The sequence below is a fragment of the Papaver somniferum genome, chromosome 10 (assembly GCF_003573695.1).
Source record: "Papaver somniferum cultivar HN1 chromosome 10, ASM357369v1, whole genome shotgun sequence".
Taxonomy (NCBI): domain Eukaryota; kingdom Viridiplantae; phylum Streptophyta; class Magnoliopsida; order Ranunculales; family Papaveraceae; genus Papaver; species Papaver somniferum.
The window spans coordinates 73,079,880-73,097,790 of NC_039367.1; the positions used below are offsets into that span (position 1 = coordinate 73,079,880).

A 17,911-nucleotide genomic window follows, 5' to 3' on the forward strand; every position below is an offset into this window, starting at 1 on the left:
TGTACACGTTTAGGTACGGTTACTCATATATAAATACAGTCACTTTTCATTTGTGTGTAACAAGCTAAGTTCGATCTAACGGTTGAAAGATATTAGCTTGAGTCTAATCAGGTTTTCATCTAACGGTGAATATTGAATGTTTTGTTACCAAGGTAACATTGGTTGCAAACCCTGATTTGAAGACTATATAAAGGAGAACTCTAATAACTGGGAAACCTAATCCCCACACCTCCCATGTGATAATAGTTGCGCCTAGAGTCGATTCTCTTTTAACCTTAAATTTTTTCAAAACCCTGTAGGTTAACGACTTGAAGACTTCATTGGGATTGTGAAGACAGACCCAACTATTTTCTATGCAGTTGCGTGTTCCGATCTTACTGTTTTCTATCGTGATTGAGTACTATATGTTGGAATCTTGCAACAATGAACAACACGTTAGATGTATCAAAAGTAATATGTAAAGAACTAATCTGAAACAACTTGACGAGGGCAGAATCACAGGTTCAACAAGTTGTCCTTAACACATTAGTTCGCGGGTATACTCGAGGTGAGTTATGTTAAACCCATCACAACGAAGATGTGTCAAGGATAATACTGCCCGATATAACTTGAGTTAGCACAACACAAGTTACCCACTCTTGAACTCAGCAACAAAGATGGAAGTAAAACACCGCACAAAAGCAAGTATAAGAAGAAAGTTGACAGAAAGATGGTCGTTGCTTGTGTATTTAGAAAACAAAATTTCGAGTTGTATTTATAGGATGAAATACTTGCAAAATCAAGTTAGGTTTTGGTTTTATTCAAAAACAAGTAAAACACGTAAAAGGAATTTACCCATAAATAAAACTCTTAAGAAAATATTTTTGGAATTAATTTCCTAAAGAAAAACTCGCCAAAAATAAATCCGTGTAGAAGAGGGACTTGGTGCACGACATACGCGCATATCGCATGGGTTGGGCTATGTTTATTTCGCCCCACCCCTTCCACCCTTGTTTTACAATACATACATAAGAGTATGATTATATAGTGGAGCTCCTCTTTAGTTTTCCACAATGTGTGACTAGAGGTTCCATTTCATTCACCCAAAAATGAGTAAGTATCCTTAGACCCTTAGGTCATTAGATCAAACCACACCAAGACCAATTTTTTTTTTATTAAAACTCATTTTCTCCAACAATCCCCCACATGAATGAAATCTCGGAAAAAACGAAAAATCATAGTACGGAAAATACTATTTTGACAAAGGTGTCCATGAGGTCTTGAACCCTTACTTAGTGAGAACTTACCAAAACTACTTGCTAGACAACGAACATAGTTTTGAACTGTTAGCGTTTGATGTAATTCGCGACAACAACCACGCTTGATATCCTCCTGGCGTTGATAAGTTTGTGTTGTTTTGTCCAATTTGGCCTTGGACATATCCTGTTCTTCATAATGCTCTAGAGAATCGGCTCAATTCTCATAGGAAGCGGCCCCACTTCCACATTCATATAGGTAAGTTCTATCAAGAGTGTTTACTGCTACACCCCACTTCAATCTTAAATTGAAACTATAAAACTCATTAAGACTTATTTAAAAGTCATCCTCCACGTGCAGTCACACTATCACATCAATACCGTAGGGAGAGAATGAAACTCTATGATAGTGTTTACCTTTACCACCACAAATTAGTTATCTCATTCGAAATCTTGATCTTAGGATTTCCAGTCAGCAAGTTTGAGTATCCTTCATGGCAAGTTTAATTATTGAACCTAAGCCCCACCCCCCTCGATGCTTTACTAACTATCTCCTTGGAAAAACCTTTTGTCAAAGGGTCCGCGATATTCTCCTTGGACCTTGTACAATCTATGGAAATAACGCCTGTTTAGATTAGTATTTTTAAAGAATAGTGTCTTCTACGCATATGTATAGACTTTCCATTGTAGAAGCTACTTTTAGCTCTACTTATTGCAGATTTGCTGTCACAATGTATAGATATAGCTGGCACAGACCTATGCCAGAGAGGAATATCTTCTAAAAAGTTTTTTAGCCATTCGGCCTCCTCTCCTGCCTATGCCAGCCTCCATCAACCTACAAAAAATAATAACATTTAAACATTTGCGGCTACAACATGTAAAACTCTTGTTTCTGCCTTGAAATAAACTAATTGTCCTTAATCAACTTGCAAACAAAAAAGAACATTATGTTAAAAATACGAAAAATTCATTTTCATTTAACTAAATTTTTTTTGAGAAACAATCGAAAAATAAAAATAGATACATATAATTGAGATCTATCCAAATAATGAATCACCAAAACTTTTTACTTCAATCATAGGCATAATTTTAATTTTATTGAAAAAAGAAATGTTATTTTAAAACTTATAATTGACCCAACTAGGACATGTACACTCGCAAGTTTGCATTATTTGCAGCCTTGCAAATCGGACAATAATCTAGCTTGGAATCGCATTCCTTTCAAAGTTATATACACTGACACCGAAACCTCAATCTTTTCATAAACCTTCCTGACTTTTTGGGCGGTTTCCTTTTTCCTCTGCATCTTTTAAATTTATATTTTTTATCTTCTTAATCCTGAATGTCTTTTCCTCCATAACAACACGATTGCGCATCGTCATCTAAACCTTCCATATTACCGACCCATTAGTATCACCAAATCCTTCATCATGATTCACCTCCATCTTCTCAACTCCTGATCTGGTATTGCAAATATCGAGTATGGAAAAAGTGCAGAGTGATGTTATATTTTCAACCAGAAATGGTTGCAAATGTCGATGAAGATTCAGCATAATGGTCTGAATACAACACAAAACAATATCAAAGACCACCAATCTATGGGGATCAACTGAAAAATTATCATTTTAGGACAAAATAAAATAATTGCCTGACAATTTATCAGAAATTATTATTTTAATCAATTACAAGTGTACCGAATTCATAATTATTTGGATGATAAATATCATAGTTTTTCATAGCCACAAGTTCTTGTGGGTTAAAATAAATCTTATTATAGTTTGTAGTATTTTATATATTGAAATTATTATGACCAAAAATTATTCTGACATATGTCGTGCCGTTACATCACGGGTTATTTCTAGTGATCCATATAACGCAAAAATAATTCTTGAACAATAAGTTGTTTTGAACTAAGATTAATAAGGACCAAAGAAACCCATTACTTAACTCATATTTCGAAATGTTTAACAAGACAAACCTGATTCAAAATTTCTTCTTTGCATAAAAATCATATGCCATAGTCTTATTGAGATAAAATTGTGATGCATGTGAGTAAATAGAATAGTTTAGCCTTCACATGCCTCTTTGTTGATGAAGTTCTCAAAATGTATTCGCCGATCTTCAATCATCGAGGGTTACTCAGTGATGTTTGATACTCAACTACAAACCTCTAAATCTAGTCCGAGACTTGACTTTAGTAGACTATAAATCAAGATATAGTTTTGTTTATCTGACATTGACAATAAGTTTGAAATAACAAAATTTGCGAGTTCGACCCAGTAATACTCTAACAATTTGGGATTATACATTTTCAAGTCTGTTGATTTTATTCGTAACACCTATGACTTAATTACATTATTTAAGGTAAACATTTTAAAGAAGATTATGGTGCTAATTTCATGTTCATTTGTTTGTCCTAAGAAATTAACTTCTTCCAATTTTTAAATGCATGTTATGGTAAGTTGCAGAAAATATACAACCATCATGAAAGCAACCCAAACGGCACGGGTCATATCATAGAATACATTGAAGTGCATGGGGTGGATTGTGGGATTCGATTTTGCTTCGAAGAAAAGACAGTAGTCAAAAAGGATTTTTGCTGCAAATCGATGTTCGGATGAGGTCTGAAGTTGAGGGGTGAAAGGCAAAGTACCTATTCTTTCTCAATAAAAAGAAGAAAAATAAGGCTATTATTGGGGCGTCACATTTCATTAGAAGAGCGTCACCTAATAGGACAAAAAAGGGTCACCCATAAGTAATATCAAAAACCCCTTATCTAAAATAATTTTGTAATGACTAAACAACCCTTATTTAGTTAATTTTAATTTAATTTAATTAGATAAAAATTAAATTAATGAATTTTGTTGTATACTTGGTGAATTCTGGACAAAGTTTTTGTGGGAAGAAAGACTGGTCGTAAAATAAACTTCTACGGTTGGAAATAATTCAAACCTGGACGTAAAATCGCTTCTACGGTTGGAAATAATCCAAACCTGGACGTAAAATCACTTCTACGGTTGGAATTAAAAGAAAACTGGACGTAAAATCAGATTCTACGGTTGGAATTAAAAGAAACCTGGACGTAAAATGAGCTTCTACGGTTGGAACTAATTCAAACCTGGACGTAAAACTACATGCAAATAAAATTCTACGGTTGGAATTAATCCAAACCTGGACGTAAAACCACTTCTACGGTTGGAAATAATTCAAACCTGGACGTAAAATCACTTCTACAGTTGGAATTAAAAGAAAACTGGACGTAAAATCGGATTCTACGGTTGGAATTAAAAGAAACCTGGACGTAAAATGAGCTTTTACGGTTGGAACTAATCCAAACCTGGACGTAAAACTACATGCAAATAAAATTCTACGGTTGGAATTAATCCAAACCTGGACGTAAAAGCATTTCTACGATTTTTAAGTTTTTATTTTAGTTAAAGTGTAATCTAGACATTTTGGGTATGTGTTAGGATATCCCATAACCACTTTTTTGGACATTAAGAATCCAAGTGAAACCCCTCTATTAGAGTGTGACGCCCCAATAATAGCCTTCAAAAAAAAAGTAGTATCAAATTTGGATCTAGATTGGTCAATAATATTCCTCCTCCTTTTCCTCGGTATTATTCCCCACTCGAACAAGTAGTACATTGTTGTTCGATGACTTACCTATTCCTCTGGGCTATCTTGCCTCCGGTACAAATTTCTCGTTATGTCAACTTTATTTGTGTCCGTGCCCGTGCGATCTTGGCCGTTTATTCTTGGTATCCGTATAATGATGTAATTCAGAGATGCACGCATCCTTGGAGTCCAAGGACATTCCAAATTTACGAGTCTCTTCCTGTTTTGGACTCCTACAGAAAAACAGCAGTTTTGTTTCTACACGTTTCTAGAAATATTAAGAACACCAAATAACAACACCCTGAAAAAGAGTTTGATTCGATTTCTAAACATTCACCACCGCTTAAAACTTTTACGGAAATCCCTAAAAGTAGAAGGGTAATTAAGTAAATTAAACCCAAAACCCTCATTATATATTCTGAACTGAAAACAATAACAAACCCTCTCCTCTCCCCGCACCCGCAGATATACGGCTTTTTTCTGCAAAACTCTTTCCTCTTCTTCTCGATTTTCTACGAGCAATCCGGGAGAAATTTAGCAAAGATGCTTGTCTACCAAGATCTTCTTACAGGTATATTTCCATATCTGATGGTTTTTCTTTATCAGTTTTTTGTTTATAGCCATTAATCTTTTATCTTGTTTGTGGCTTTATTAAGAAGCTTAATTAGGGTTTCCTGTGAGATGGATTTTTGTTATTGGGTTTTTATAATACATGGGTTTCTTCTTATTTGATTGAATTATAGCGTTTCATTATGATTTTGAGTCTTCTCTCTGCATGTTTGTTTGGTTGATTGGGGGTTGTTTTGAATCTTTTGACATCTATAATATGATGATTCTTGTTTTGGAGCTAATTGCTTGTGATAGGTATGTAAGTAATTGAGAGATGCAATTAAAAGTTCTTAGATCTGAGAGAAATTACTGTTGTTTAGATCAGATCTGTTTGTAATATCTCAATTTGAATAGGTTTCTGAATCCAGGTGGGGGTTTCTATTTTTATTTTTATTGTGGTGAAATTCACGTATCTTCTGTTTGAAAATCAAAGCAAAACCACAAAACTCAGAATTACAGTTTGGTCAATATTTTCTTTTTCTAGATTTACTTTAGTACAATTAGTTTATGATGAGATTAGATGATCTTCTTACTGTCAAGCTTAATTCAATTCAATGTTCCCTCTAATTTTTGGTTTCTAAAATATGCCCCTGCTATTGGTTTCTAATATATGCCCCTGCTAACTTTTGCTGGAACATGCCAGGTGATGAGCTTCTCTCGGATTCTTTTCCTTACGAGGAAATTGTAGATGGAATGTTATGGCAAGTTGAGGGGAAGGTTAGTAGTTTTTTGCCACGTTGTGGTGTTCCAAATTTCTAACTCAATATGTTAGGGAAAATCATAACGTTTGATTGTTTTTATGATATACAGTGGGTTGTTCAAGGAGCTGTTGATGTGAACATTGGTGCTAATCCTTCTGCTGAAGGTGCTGATGCTGATGAGGGTGTTGATGACACAGCTGTGAAATGTGTTGATATTGTCGACACTTTTAGACTCCAGGTTTGTGCTGCTACTTTATCTTTGCAAGATCGAAGGTATTTGTAATATTTTGCTTTGTTGAACTAATCTGTTAAGAATCTCTATCTGTAGGAACAACCACCTTTTGACAAGAAACAATTCGTTACATACATCAAGCGCTTCATCAAGACTCTTACACCCAAGCTGAGTGAAGAGGAGAAAGCAAAATTCAACAAGGGCATTGAGGCAGCAACCAAGTACCTTCTTCCAAAGCTCAAGGACTTGCAATTGTAAGGCTATTTACTTACTCATTCAGCTTGCAGTAGCAAAGTTTGGGACTTGTTTGTGCGAAGTTATTTCTTTGTTTTCATTATTAATATGTTATGTATCTTTTTTTTTGGCAGTTTTGTCGGGGAGAGCATGCACGATGATGCTACAATGGTGTTTGCATACTACAAGGAAGGTGCTGCTGATCCCACCTTCCTCTACTTTGCCCACTCTCTGAAGGAAATCAAGTGTTAGGCCCTGAATGGTCTATTTATATTGTGTCCTTTTTCTTTTTCTCATCTTTTTCGCTGTGTTTTCTTTTTTTGATTTCTAGCCTGAGAACTCTGTAGTGAATTTGAGAGTATGTTCGGATCATGTTTAAATTTACTATTATGAAACGGTTTCAAGGGGAAAAAATTTCATATCTAAGTTTCAGTTTCATGGCTGATTATATCTGTTCTTCCCCTCAACCTAATGTTGGAGGCGTTTCTATGATTGAGTTCCATTTACAAATTTGTACCCAAAAATCTTAGTCGTCCCTTGAGGAAATAGGAAATTTTATTTAGGTACGGAAAAACGAACCAAGAAGTTGAAAGTTTGTTGCATTGGGATATACAATCTGATGCAGCAGGTGTACCACGTTTGAACTTGCCACTAGCCCTGAAAGTTATTGTTGCGTCTCAAATATGAGATGAGGAGCATGAGATGAGGAGCTTCTCTCGGGTACATGGTAGAGTGTTATGGAGTTAGGAATGAAACAAATCATGTACAGGAAATACAGAAAGGAAATATTTGAGGGGTACAAGTCTTTCTGTTTTTTCTTTTATCATCTGTAGATTGTTCTAAACATCTCTGGACGTAAACATCGGTACTAATTTCTTCTGCATAAGGTGCAGATTTGCTGATGAGGGTGTTGATTACCAAGCCCTGAAAGTTACTGTTGTCGACACATTTAGATTCCAGGTTCTGACTCCTGACTTCTCTAAATTTGTGCTGCAATTTAGTGCAGCTCGTTTGGATATGAATCTGCTTCTGACTTCTACTCTTCCAGAAGTAAAAACTTCTGCTTCTGATGCATGCTTCAGAAAAAGCTGATTTTTATGCTTCTAGAAGTCGTTCTGAAATATTATTGCCAAACTGACTTCTGATTTTTGGACTTCCAGAAGTCGAAAAGCAACTTCTAAGTGTGCATCCAAACACGCTATAAATGTATGTACTATATCTCTAATAATCTAAGTTTAAACAGACCCTCCTGTTTGTACAGGAACAACCACGAACCAATTCATAACATCAAGTGCCTTATTAAGAATCTTGGCCGCAAAGCAGCAGGAAAATTCAAGGGCATTGAGGCAGAAACCAAGTTCACTCCACACATGGTAAAACATTAGAGATTCTATGGTATGGCAATCTGGTTAAGGACAGGGAAGGCGTTAGGCACCTAGTCATCTAATCTATTGTATGGTCAGAAAAAAAGGTCTAGGTTAAGATTTCATGCATGTATTTGGTCAGAAAATAAGGTCTAGGTTAAGATTTCATGCATGTAGAAATTCAAAAAGAAGTTACCATCCTAACATTTCTGTATCCCAATAACCTAACTTTATATCAAAAAAGATATCCCACCAAAAGAAAGAAAAGAACCAAAAGGAACCACGACCCACCAATTAACTCTGTTTTTGTGTCTCACCGTACACCAAAGCTGCAGCTCAAGTGTTCCTGGGTGATGATTTGAAGAGATTCCTGCATTTTGGATTTAGATTTATAGTGCGGAAGACATAACTGGTAGAAGCATGTGTGCGCTGAAGGCAATCTTTCATGGGATTTGTGTGATTTGTATATACATAATCGAGATTGAAGCCCGCTAAAGCCTTCCACCGGTAAGTACTTCACTGACGTCCAGAAGAAGAGAAGTACCCTTCGTTGCTCAACTGACATACCTTCTACAACCTGCAACAGGGTTATATTGTTTTAGACACTCTAATTACACTAGGAAATAGATAGGTAAAATTTCCAGAGCTTAGTGAAAAGAATTTGTTTACGTTTCTTCATTCTATATGCTTATCCTATCGACAGAAGAAAAATCTCTCTATATCTTGTTATATTCCACCGAAAAACGTTTCCAACATACACTTAACCACATACACTAGTTGCAACCTCAAATATAGTAGAACTGATTAATATTGGGATAGAAGAATGTACCTTCCAGAACCAAACGATTTGGCTATCAGTTTTCTTGAAGCCATTATAGTCGGTGTGCGCCTTCCAGTCCTCCGCACATATAGCTCTATCACTTCCATGCAGCATAAGATCGAGATCTTCATGCTCTAAACTCCGAAAGAAGAATGCAAGCAGGGATGGATCACAAAGAATTTCAGAAAAACCTTCCCCGAATACTTTTACTTGATCTGAGACTGAGGTCACAAAACGATGTTGTATTAGGAGATTCACATAAGCTTCTCGGTTCTTGCTATTCAATGCAATGCTATTTCCTCCTGGACGGAGCTCCACAGTTCTCCTAGATCCTAAATTTTCGATTTCTCTGACAAAGGTTAGACCCAAAGCATCTGAATCTAAAATATCAGTATCCATTTCTAGAATTTTCTTGCAGCTCGAATAAAATAAGGGATCAGCATCTCGCACATCTTCCAAAGAAACAGTCTCTCCAGCCAATTGCAAGAAAAATGTGCGATCAAATAAGATCCCTACTTGCACTTTGTACACCAACGCTAATGCAGTTACTCGTCCAAAAAAGTGAAAATATTTAAGGTGCAGTGAGTTGACATCGGATGCTGGATTAGGAAAGAACCTTCTGAAGTTGTCTGGGCAAGCTAGAAATAGGGCATTGTGTGGATTGCATACTGCTTGACAGACCAAGCAAAACCACTCTCGCAAAGCGCCAGGACCAGTCGCTCTCTCATTTTTAAACTTCATGAAAAGTCTACCACCAACCAAATCTTCAGCATCAGCTTCATTAATATACTCAAATGATTCGGCCAATAACTGTTCCCTATCAATAAGCATTTCAAACAAATGTTCATAATCATATTCATATTCATCTTTCAGCTCAGGCAACAACATCATCGTCAAATGCCTCCTAGATTCAAAAGATGTCAAATCCTTATGCTCAAGAATCCAACGATGACCATCACTTCTCCCTGAATTCTTAATGAGAGCGTTTAGAGCAATGTGCCTTGACCTCATCACAGATAGAACATTTTCTTCAGCACCTTTATAAATTTTAGATAAAGTATTCAGTGCCTTCAATATATAAAGATATTGACCCCACCCACTCCGATGACTATCAATTGTCCCTCTACTTTTGCTGATCGTAATCTCTATGTTCTTCAAGCACACATCAATTTTTCCAAGCATATCTAAGAAGATAACATGAAGCGATCCAAGCTCCACAATATCACATAGATGTGAATCAGTCAAACAAATGCCCATCCTGCCTAACCCGTCCTCAATTGCTTTAGACAAAAGAATCAAGAAAGCAATAAAAGCACTAACATCACCGAATAATGACACTACAGCAATTTGTGGAGAATTAATACAAGATTCCAAACCCTTCATCACCTTGCGTCCCAGCTCAGATACAAACTGACATAACCCCTGAATCACAACTATTTTTTTAGCATAATCAAAATATCTATTCTTACGAATGGTTTTCAACACTATCCTTAGCGTGATTACACAAGAAATATAAAGCCGATTCGGTTTAGATGTTTTACCGCAAAGCAATTTACAGAACTCTAAAATGATAGGAACATAATAAATATGCTGAGGGTTTAAAAATAGTTGGATTGCCTTTTCAGCACACTCCTTGTTACCTGCAATTGGGGAAACAAACAGCATAACCAGACCTGCTGCTCCACCTGCAGATACAAACATCTGATTGTGACGAAAACTACTGGCATCTGTCGAAGACATATCGATGAACACTTTAACATCATTAACAACATTCTTATTTGCACCAGGACGTTCATGTCTGCAAAGCCTGCCTGCTGTTAAGATTAACTTATTAACAACTTCCCACGTGTTCAAATATTCAGCAGTCCTGATTCTTACAACCAATTGAAGCCGTGCATCCTTCTGTATCGAATAATATTCTAGGGTTTTATCCATCTGAAGCTGTTTCCCTCTATAAATTAAATAACCTTGTTTATCTATAGGTATTCCAGTCTTTTCTCTAATTTGTTCATGAACATATTCAATTGTATCATCACTATTTGCATGGATTACCTTTGTAGTACCATCAGAGTTTCTCACGAAGAAATGCAAAGACTTCGATGATGAAGACCCAACATATCTAGTTCGTTTACTACAGAAAGACACTGATTGATTGTCACCATCAATCTCAGCATCAAAACTAGCAGCTCTTTTCATCTTTACGCTTACAAATTCTTTGCCGATCAGAAAGAATGAATTAAAAATTCCGCAAAAAACCGCCTATTTTCCGACAAACAAAAAAAAAAAAAAAAAATAAAAAAAAATCTGTCGGGTTTCTAGAAATTAATTATACGAGTAAGAAATTAATTAAAGTAAGTACCATCTCAATCTACGGCAAGGGCTAAAATTTGTTGCGGTAGCCGGCTTTTAGGGTTAGCCGGAACTCTGACTGAGGAGTGATAGTTTCTTCCATTTCTAAGGTTAGTCGGGCCCATCTTTAGGTTAAATTTTTACGGGCAGGTTAAATTTTCCGGACGGTCATTTTAGATGCCTGGAATCCGACACCAAATGAAGAGTGCAAAAATGTAAAGCAGATGTGTACGTGATTCTTACGTGGTTCGATCGTTAACGAGATCTACGTCCACATAATGAATTTTTATGTACATTTTCGGTTACAAGTGAGTGAGAGACTGAGAGTTGAAGCTCAGAGTAAAGACTGTCGGCCATGGGAAAGTAGGAGAAGCCCCTTACTAGATCTAACACATTTTAAATAGCAAACGGAGTTAGAAGTGGAAATTAAATAATTGTTCTTAGCTTACAAATTAAGGTAACAAAACAAGTAAGGTGTAGTGTTGGATATTTTCAACAAATCCTTAAATTGTAGGCGTTACAGCAGAGTTCTTTTTAAATAGTGTCCTAGTTTTCCATTCAAAACACATTAAAAACTTTCTCTATTTTCTCTTGTTGATGGTGGATTTTCGATAAAGGTCAAAATCGTAAAATCATGATATTGCATGTTTCTGATCCGGCTTCAGGAATGTATGTGACGATTCATATTTTACGATTCATTTCACGATCTCTGAATGAGCGAACATTCCTCTCAGAGCTATGATGAATATGTTTCTCCAAAGGCCTCTCAGCTGAGCGTTCGATGCTTCACACATTTCATCATCACTTTTACTTAAAATCAAAATGATTGGGCGGCTCCTAGACATAATGTTTGCGAGAGAGCTTAACGCCTTCAGGACGTCACGCTGCTCGTTGTTCCCTGACTATGCAGAGAGACCGTATATAGAATCTCTTGATGATTGGGCGGTTCCTAGACATAATGTTTGTTAGAGAGCTTAACGCCTTCAGGACGTCACGCTGCTCGTTGTTCTCTGACTGTAACCTCCTCAGAACGAGTATGATGCTTCAATTATCCCATATCTCGATTCTGCAAATAGATTAATTCTAGTGTGTCATTCATCAACTGAATTCCTAGAAAATAATCTATTATATCTCATTACTCCGTTCCATGGTTGATCATCAGCTGGATTCCATGGATTAGTAATAGATAACCATTTTATCTCATTACTTCGTTCCCTGAATTCTCAGCTGAATTCTATGGATTAGTAATAGATACTCAATTAATTTTATTGCTCTGTTTCATGACTGATTCTCAGCTGAATTTCATGGACTAGTAATAAACATTCAACAATCGGGCATCAGGGCCACCGCCGAGTAAGCCCCGAGAAAATGGTGCGAGTGTACTTAGCAGATAATGCACAAACGAGCACCCGAACGCACGATCGAGTATTCGAAAATATGGACAAATGAGGAAATCTATGTAAAATGGGAGTAAAATAATATCAATAGAATAATAAAGAGGCGCCTAAGGGGACCGGGCCCACCGGCCGGCCGGTCATGCCGTCGTGGCCGATCCCGCACCTCTTTAAATTATTTTATATTAATTTTTTATTTTTCCCTCATCTCATGAAGACTCCTTCATTTGAGCAAGGTCCCTCGTTTGAGCAAAACTTTTAGTTTCTCCATACTTTCCATCAAACGATGAAATAATAGTAAACAATAGGGAAAGGTGTCATGGGACCGGGCCACCTAGCCGGCCAGCCATGCCCTAGCCGTGGCCGGTCCCACACCTTCCTTATTTTCTCATATTATTATTTCCTTCATCTCATGAAACTCCATCGTTTGAGCGAAAACCTTAGTTTTTCAATATTTTCTCAAATATTGCTCAAACCATGAAAAAGTCAAAAAGTCAAATGGTCACATGATCGACTAGGATTCTCACGTCAAAATTAAAATATTATTATTTTAATATTTTCAAAATATTGGTCACATGAGTAAAGTTCTACTTGCTCATTCGAGCAAAATCGAGAGTTTCAGTCAAGATCCAACTCTTCTGAAAATCCAAAATATTGTTCAACGCGCACCAGAAAATACCAAAACTATTAGGACTGAGACACGGGCATGCTACCTTGACCGACCAAGGTCGGCCCTTAGGCTTGCAAGGAGCTTGTCCCACATTCTTTCATAATTTTGACCTGATTATCTCTCAACAGTTCATATTGGGTCCAAACTCTCTCCAACCAACTTGGAATTTGCTCAATCGACCACCAGCTGGTCGCACGACCACCAAGGCCGGTCCCATGACCTCTTGGTCGGTCCCCCATCTCTCCATAATTAGGTTTTATTACCTATCGCTCGCACGAGCATTATTTTAATAAATGATTAAACCAACATTTGATCATCCTTTCACCAACTGGTCAATAAAGGACTTTGGTGCATGCTCACTCGAGCACTTGGGCGCTACATGGTCATCCATCATCCCATGTAGTCGGTCCCTCCTTCACTCAGTGACTTATTTTCAGTAAAACATCAATTGATCAAAATTAGGGTTTCGAACGAATGCTCTGCAAATCATAATTCTGAGCGAGTTCAGACACAAATAATTTTATGTTGATCGAGCAATCAACATCCAAATTAATTATATAATATTTGGTCCAGATACCAATATTTTAATTAATATTTTATTTGGTCATGCTACCAATAATTCATCGAATGAGCAATTTTTTCTCAGATGCTCGAATATTGATTCAACTATCAATATTCAGTAATTCATCGAATGAGCAATATTTGCTCAGATGCTCGAATATTGGTTCAACTATCAATATTCAACAATTCATCAGACGATCAATATTCATTATGTTGATTCAATTATCAACATCATTCATTCGAGAACTATACATCCCAGCAGACATGTTTATATCCATGAATCATAGAGCATTCGGCAATCATGCTCGACTGAACAATACTTAGACTCACCGTCTAATCAAGTCAACGATTGACTAATCAAATACGCGTCTGCCTTGCAGACTCCACGTTCGTGAGACATCAATCACGTCACATGGGGGATATTAATTAGGGTTTCGGTATTGTGGCCTACGGCACGTGTGTTCATCCACGATGAGAAATGTGAGTAAGTTGTGCAAGCAGTTGAGGGAGTTAGCAAAGTAGTGGGTGGACAATCAACTAAGTCTCCACACGACCTGGAACTGGTTAAACCATGATTTCCCACTTTCCCACTCTTTCACTCGAGCAACCGTCACACTTACTGGAGATCAATGTGTCTACATTCTAGCAATATAAATAAGTTTATGAATTCACGATTGAGGAAAACACTTGTTGAATAGACAACATCCGTCTAACCAATAATCATCGTGTGAGCAACAATCTCTCTCAATTTAGTACAATTCAAACTTATTCTTCATTTGCAGAAACCTACAACACATTCAAAATCCTTGATCACCATTAATCTCACACACTTCTCAGCTTCCCTCCTACAGATCGACCCTCTTCCCTCTTTGTGACCGAATTGACTCTGGAACGACCATTGTCTTGGTTTAGGCCGGAGTCCTACAAATTGATCTCTCGAACTCAAAGCACTCCCATGTAGTGCATCTGTTTGAGATTAGGCAGTTTGCTCGGTTGCGGAGTCGCCGTCCGCACGGTTGTTTCTCCACTTCCTAAAAAACCAGCAAATCGTTTTTCCCCATCAAAATATTTGCGACCACAGTGGGAGATTAGTCTCTCGGTTGCAATCACAAACTTTCACAAATGGTTGATCTTAGGTCAGGTTCAGTTACAAATCCTAACCAAAACAATGCTAGCACTAGCAATAGTGGTGGTACTCCAGAAATTACTCCTGCTTCTAACAATGGTGCTGGTGGTAACACACCTCCTCAAACCAACATCGGAAGCAATCCTCTCTTCGGCCGGTCTCCCGAAGAAATCAGAGAAAATCCGCCTACCATAGCTATCTCATGAAGGTGCAAGAGACTCTCGCCAAAAATAAGATTGACATGGCTACCACTCAGAAAGAGTTATGCACTTATCTCAAAACTCTCACAGATAAGATGTCAATGAAAACTCAAGAGAAAGGAAAATCCAATTAAACAACTCCGGCTGCTGATCCCGAAATCTCTCTAATCCACGTGGTAAATGATGATGAAGTCCGCAAAGTTGCAGATGACCCATCAGCAAAGGAATCTACAGGTTTCATCACTCGTGAAGACCTGAAACGCTTTCTGGAGGCTCTAGGAAAAGACAAGACATCATATGTCCACCGTTACCAACCTACATATCCTGCTGCTACACAGAGGATTCCTCTTCCGAAAGGCTATACTTCTCCAACGTTCACACTTTACAATGGAACAGGGAATGCCCGAGAACATGTTTCTCGATTCCTAGAAGCATTAGGAGAACATGAATACAACCATGTTGTCCATTTGAAGGAGTTCTCAAAGTCTCTGACAGGTCGAGCATATACGTGGTACAACAACATCGCACCAGGGAGCATCACTAGTTGGGGAGAAATGGTTAACGCTTTTTACCAGAAATACTTCTTCCTCTCAGGGCAGATTATTCTCTCTGATTTTGGAAGAATGTCTTAGAAGAACAATGAACATCCGAACGATTATGTGAAAAGATTCAGAGTCCAAGCTCTGGATTGCTATGACTAGAATGTCACTGAACAACAACTGGTGGACTTGTGCATCAACAGAGTGATCCCCGTCTACAGAACATTACTGGAAAATCTCCGGTTCCAGACTTTCTCAAAACTTCATGAAGCAGTCAAGCGATCAACAACTACTGCTCCGGCCTTACTGGAAATAGTAAAACCTAGACTGAAAGCCTCGTGATACTCAGTATCTCCTCAATAGACAATACAAGCTCCAACCTTCCATGAATGTTGCTCAAGGAATTAAAAGGAAAGCCACCTCTAAAGAGGCATAACAACTCAAATGTGCAACATCTAAGGCTCCTCCGTAGGCGCAAAGAAAGGATAACCAATCCTGAAATGCACAAACCTCGACCCGACATCGATAAATAGGGAAAGGATCAAACAAACTTAATCTTCCCTCTTCTTATTGAAGAAATGATCGAGTTGCTGGAAATATGGGTTCAAGATGGTGCAATCAAATTGCCGTTCATCAGGAGAGAGCCAACTGAAGAAGAAATGGAGAATCCTAGGTATTGTCGCCTTCATAGGTTCATCAATCATCCAAAAAGTGACTACAATATTTTGAAGCACATCTTCAAAGAGAAGGTTGAGCCACAATGGGGGACTGAAGGAGCGCACAGGAACCTTCTCCCAATCAGGACATCAATCTCTCCGAGCGACCTCTCGACGAAGCAGTTCAATCCTTGGACAAACATATATGTGAATTGCTCTATCTGTCTAAGGCACAAAGGAAAGACATGTTCACAGCACTGAATCACATCGTGTCAGACGTCTGTCCATCCCGTAAATACTTCCTGAGCCTCCAGCCACAGACAAAGATATGTACAACTGGGGACTGCAAACCGCAGTCAATCTATAAGGAAATGAATTTGGGAGAACGTTGATTGATGTTGATACCTCTATTAACATTATTCCACTAAAAACCCTCAGAGCCGCAGGCATCACTCGACAAGAAGCTACTCATGCTCCCATCTCAATCAGAGACCACAAAGGAACGCTGAGATATGCTTATGGATATATCACTCTCAAGGTGAAAATAGGTTCAACCTAGACAGAGACCAAGTTTCACATAATTAGGAAGACCCAGGATATGACATGATACTCGGACTAGCGTGGATCCACGCTGAAAATATGGCTACTGACAAAGCGCCTTTGGTTGCACATCTCTCAAACGAAGAAAGTTCTAATCTAAAATATTTGACCAACGTTCCATCATTAGGGCACTTGGAAGAATTTCGAACTTTGACGAGGTTGAAACAAGAACCAGCAAAACATGCATAGACATTCATCAAGAGGTTTCGCACTCAGGAAAGTCTCATTCCTCCCATGTCTATGTCATTTATTTCCTCACATGCTATCCTAGCATGAGGACTCAATTCTTCTAGTAACTCTGTTATTGTAAGACGTTATGAATGGGTAGCTTCACCACATTAATATTTTACCAAGTGGTTGAATCTGATACCTCTCTGAATCGAGCATCTCATTGACACATTCATTACTGAGATGATGTCCAAGCCTGGAAAAGAAAAATTTGGGCGTTTTTCCATAGCCTTGTAGGAGTGTCCATGTGTGCCACAAAAACAGAAAGTTTTCACAAGTGTTGAATCCCACTACCACAACGAAAAGAATGTTGAATCAACAAAAGATACTCGAGATCGAGACGGTCAATCCTAAGACATTCGACGCTTAAGGACTGTGAGGCTTCAACGCTCAAGCAGCTAAGGTTTGAAGCATTTAGGATTTTTTCTTAACTTATCCATTATTTTAAATTCCTCCTTGGATTAAGCAATTGAATCTATCAAACCAAAATAAAATCCCTACAACTGCCAATCATCTACTTCTCCAAGGCCAACTGAAATTCAAAAACCTCTCATCTTTGAGTGCTACATTCTTCAGAAGCCTTCAAACCGTACTCCCAATCAAAGAGTACACCTTCGATAATGACGCCTCTAGCTTCAACACAAATATCTCGACGATGACACACTGATTTAACACCAGCACGATCAAAGTCTAACTGAACTACAATCGATAAGTTTTTATTATCCATGATAAGACTTCTGAAGTGGATGCAACATCATTCATCCATGGATGGCAC

General features: G+C 37.8%; 2 protein-coding genes across 2 annotated transcripts; one reads left to right on the top strand and one right to left on the bottom strand.

The window, feature by feature from the left end:
- Positions 1–5,271: 5,271 nt before the first annotated feature.
- LOC113318247 (translationally-controlled tumor protein homolog) lies at positions 5,272–7,077 on the top strand. The gene is made up of 5 exons (XM_026566381.1): positions 5,272–5,424; positions 6,106–6,179; positions 6,273–6,401; positions 6,492–6,649; positions 6,764–7,077. The coding sequence occupies exons 1-5, from the start codon at positions 5,397–5,399 to the stop codon at positions 6,879–6,881; spliced, it is 507 nt and encodes a 168-aa protein (XP_026422166.1). The 5' UTR covers positions 5,272–5,396; the 3' UTR covers positions 6,882–7,077.
- A 1,073-nt stretch (positions 7,078–8,150) lies between these two features.
- LOC113317526 (E3 ubiquitin-protein ligase UPL5-like) lies at positions 8,151–11,076 on the bottom strand. Its single transcript, XM_026565659.1, has 2 exons — positions 8,823–11,076; positions 8,151–8,570 (listed from the first exon to the last, which is right to left on the bottom strand). The coding sequence occupies exons 1-2, from the start codon at positions 11,007–11,009 to the stop codon at positions 8,307–8,309; spliced, it is 2,451 nt and encodes an 816-aa protein (XP_026421444.1). The 5' UTR covers positions 11,010–11,076; the 3' UTR covers positions 8,151–8,306.
- Positions 11,077–17,911: the final 6,835 nt, after the last annotated feature.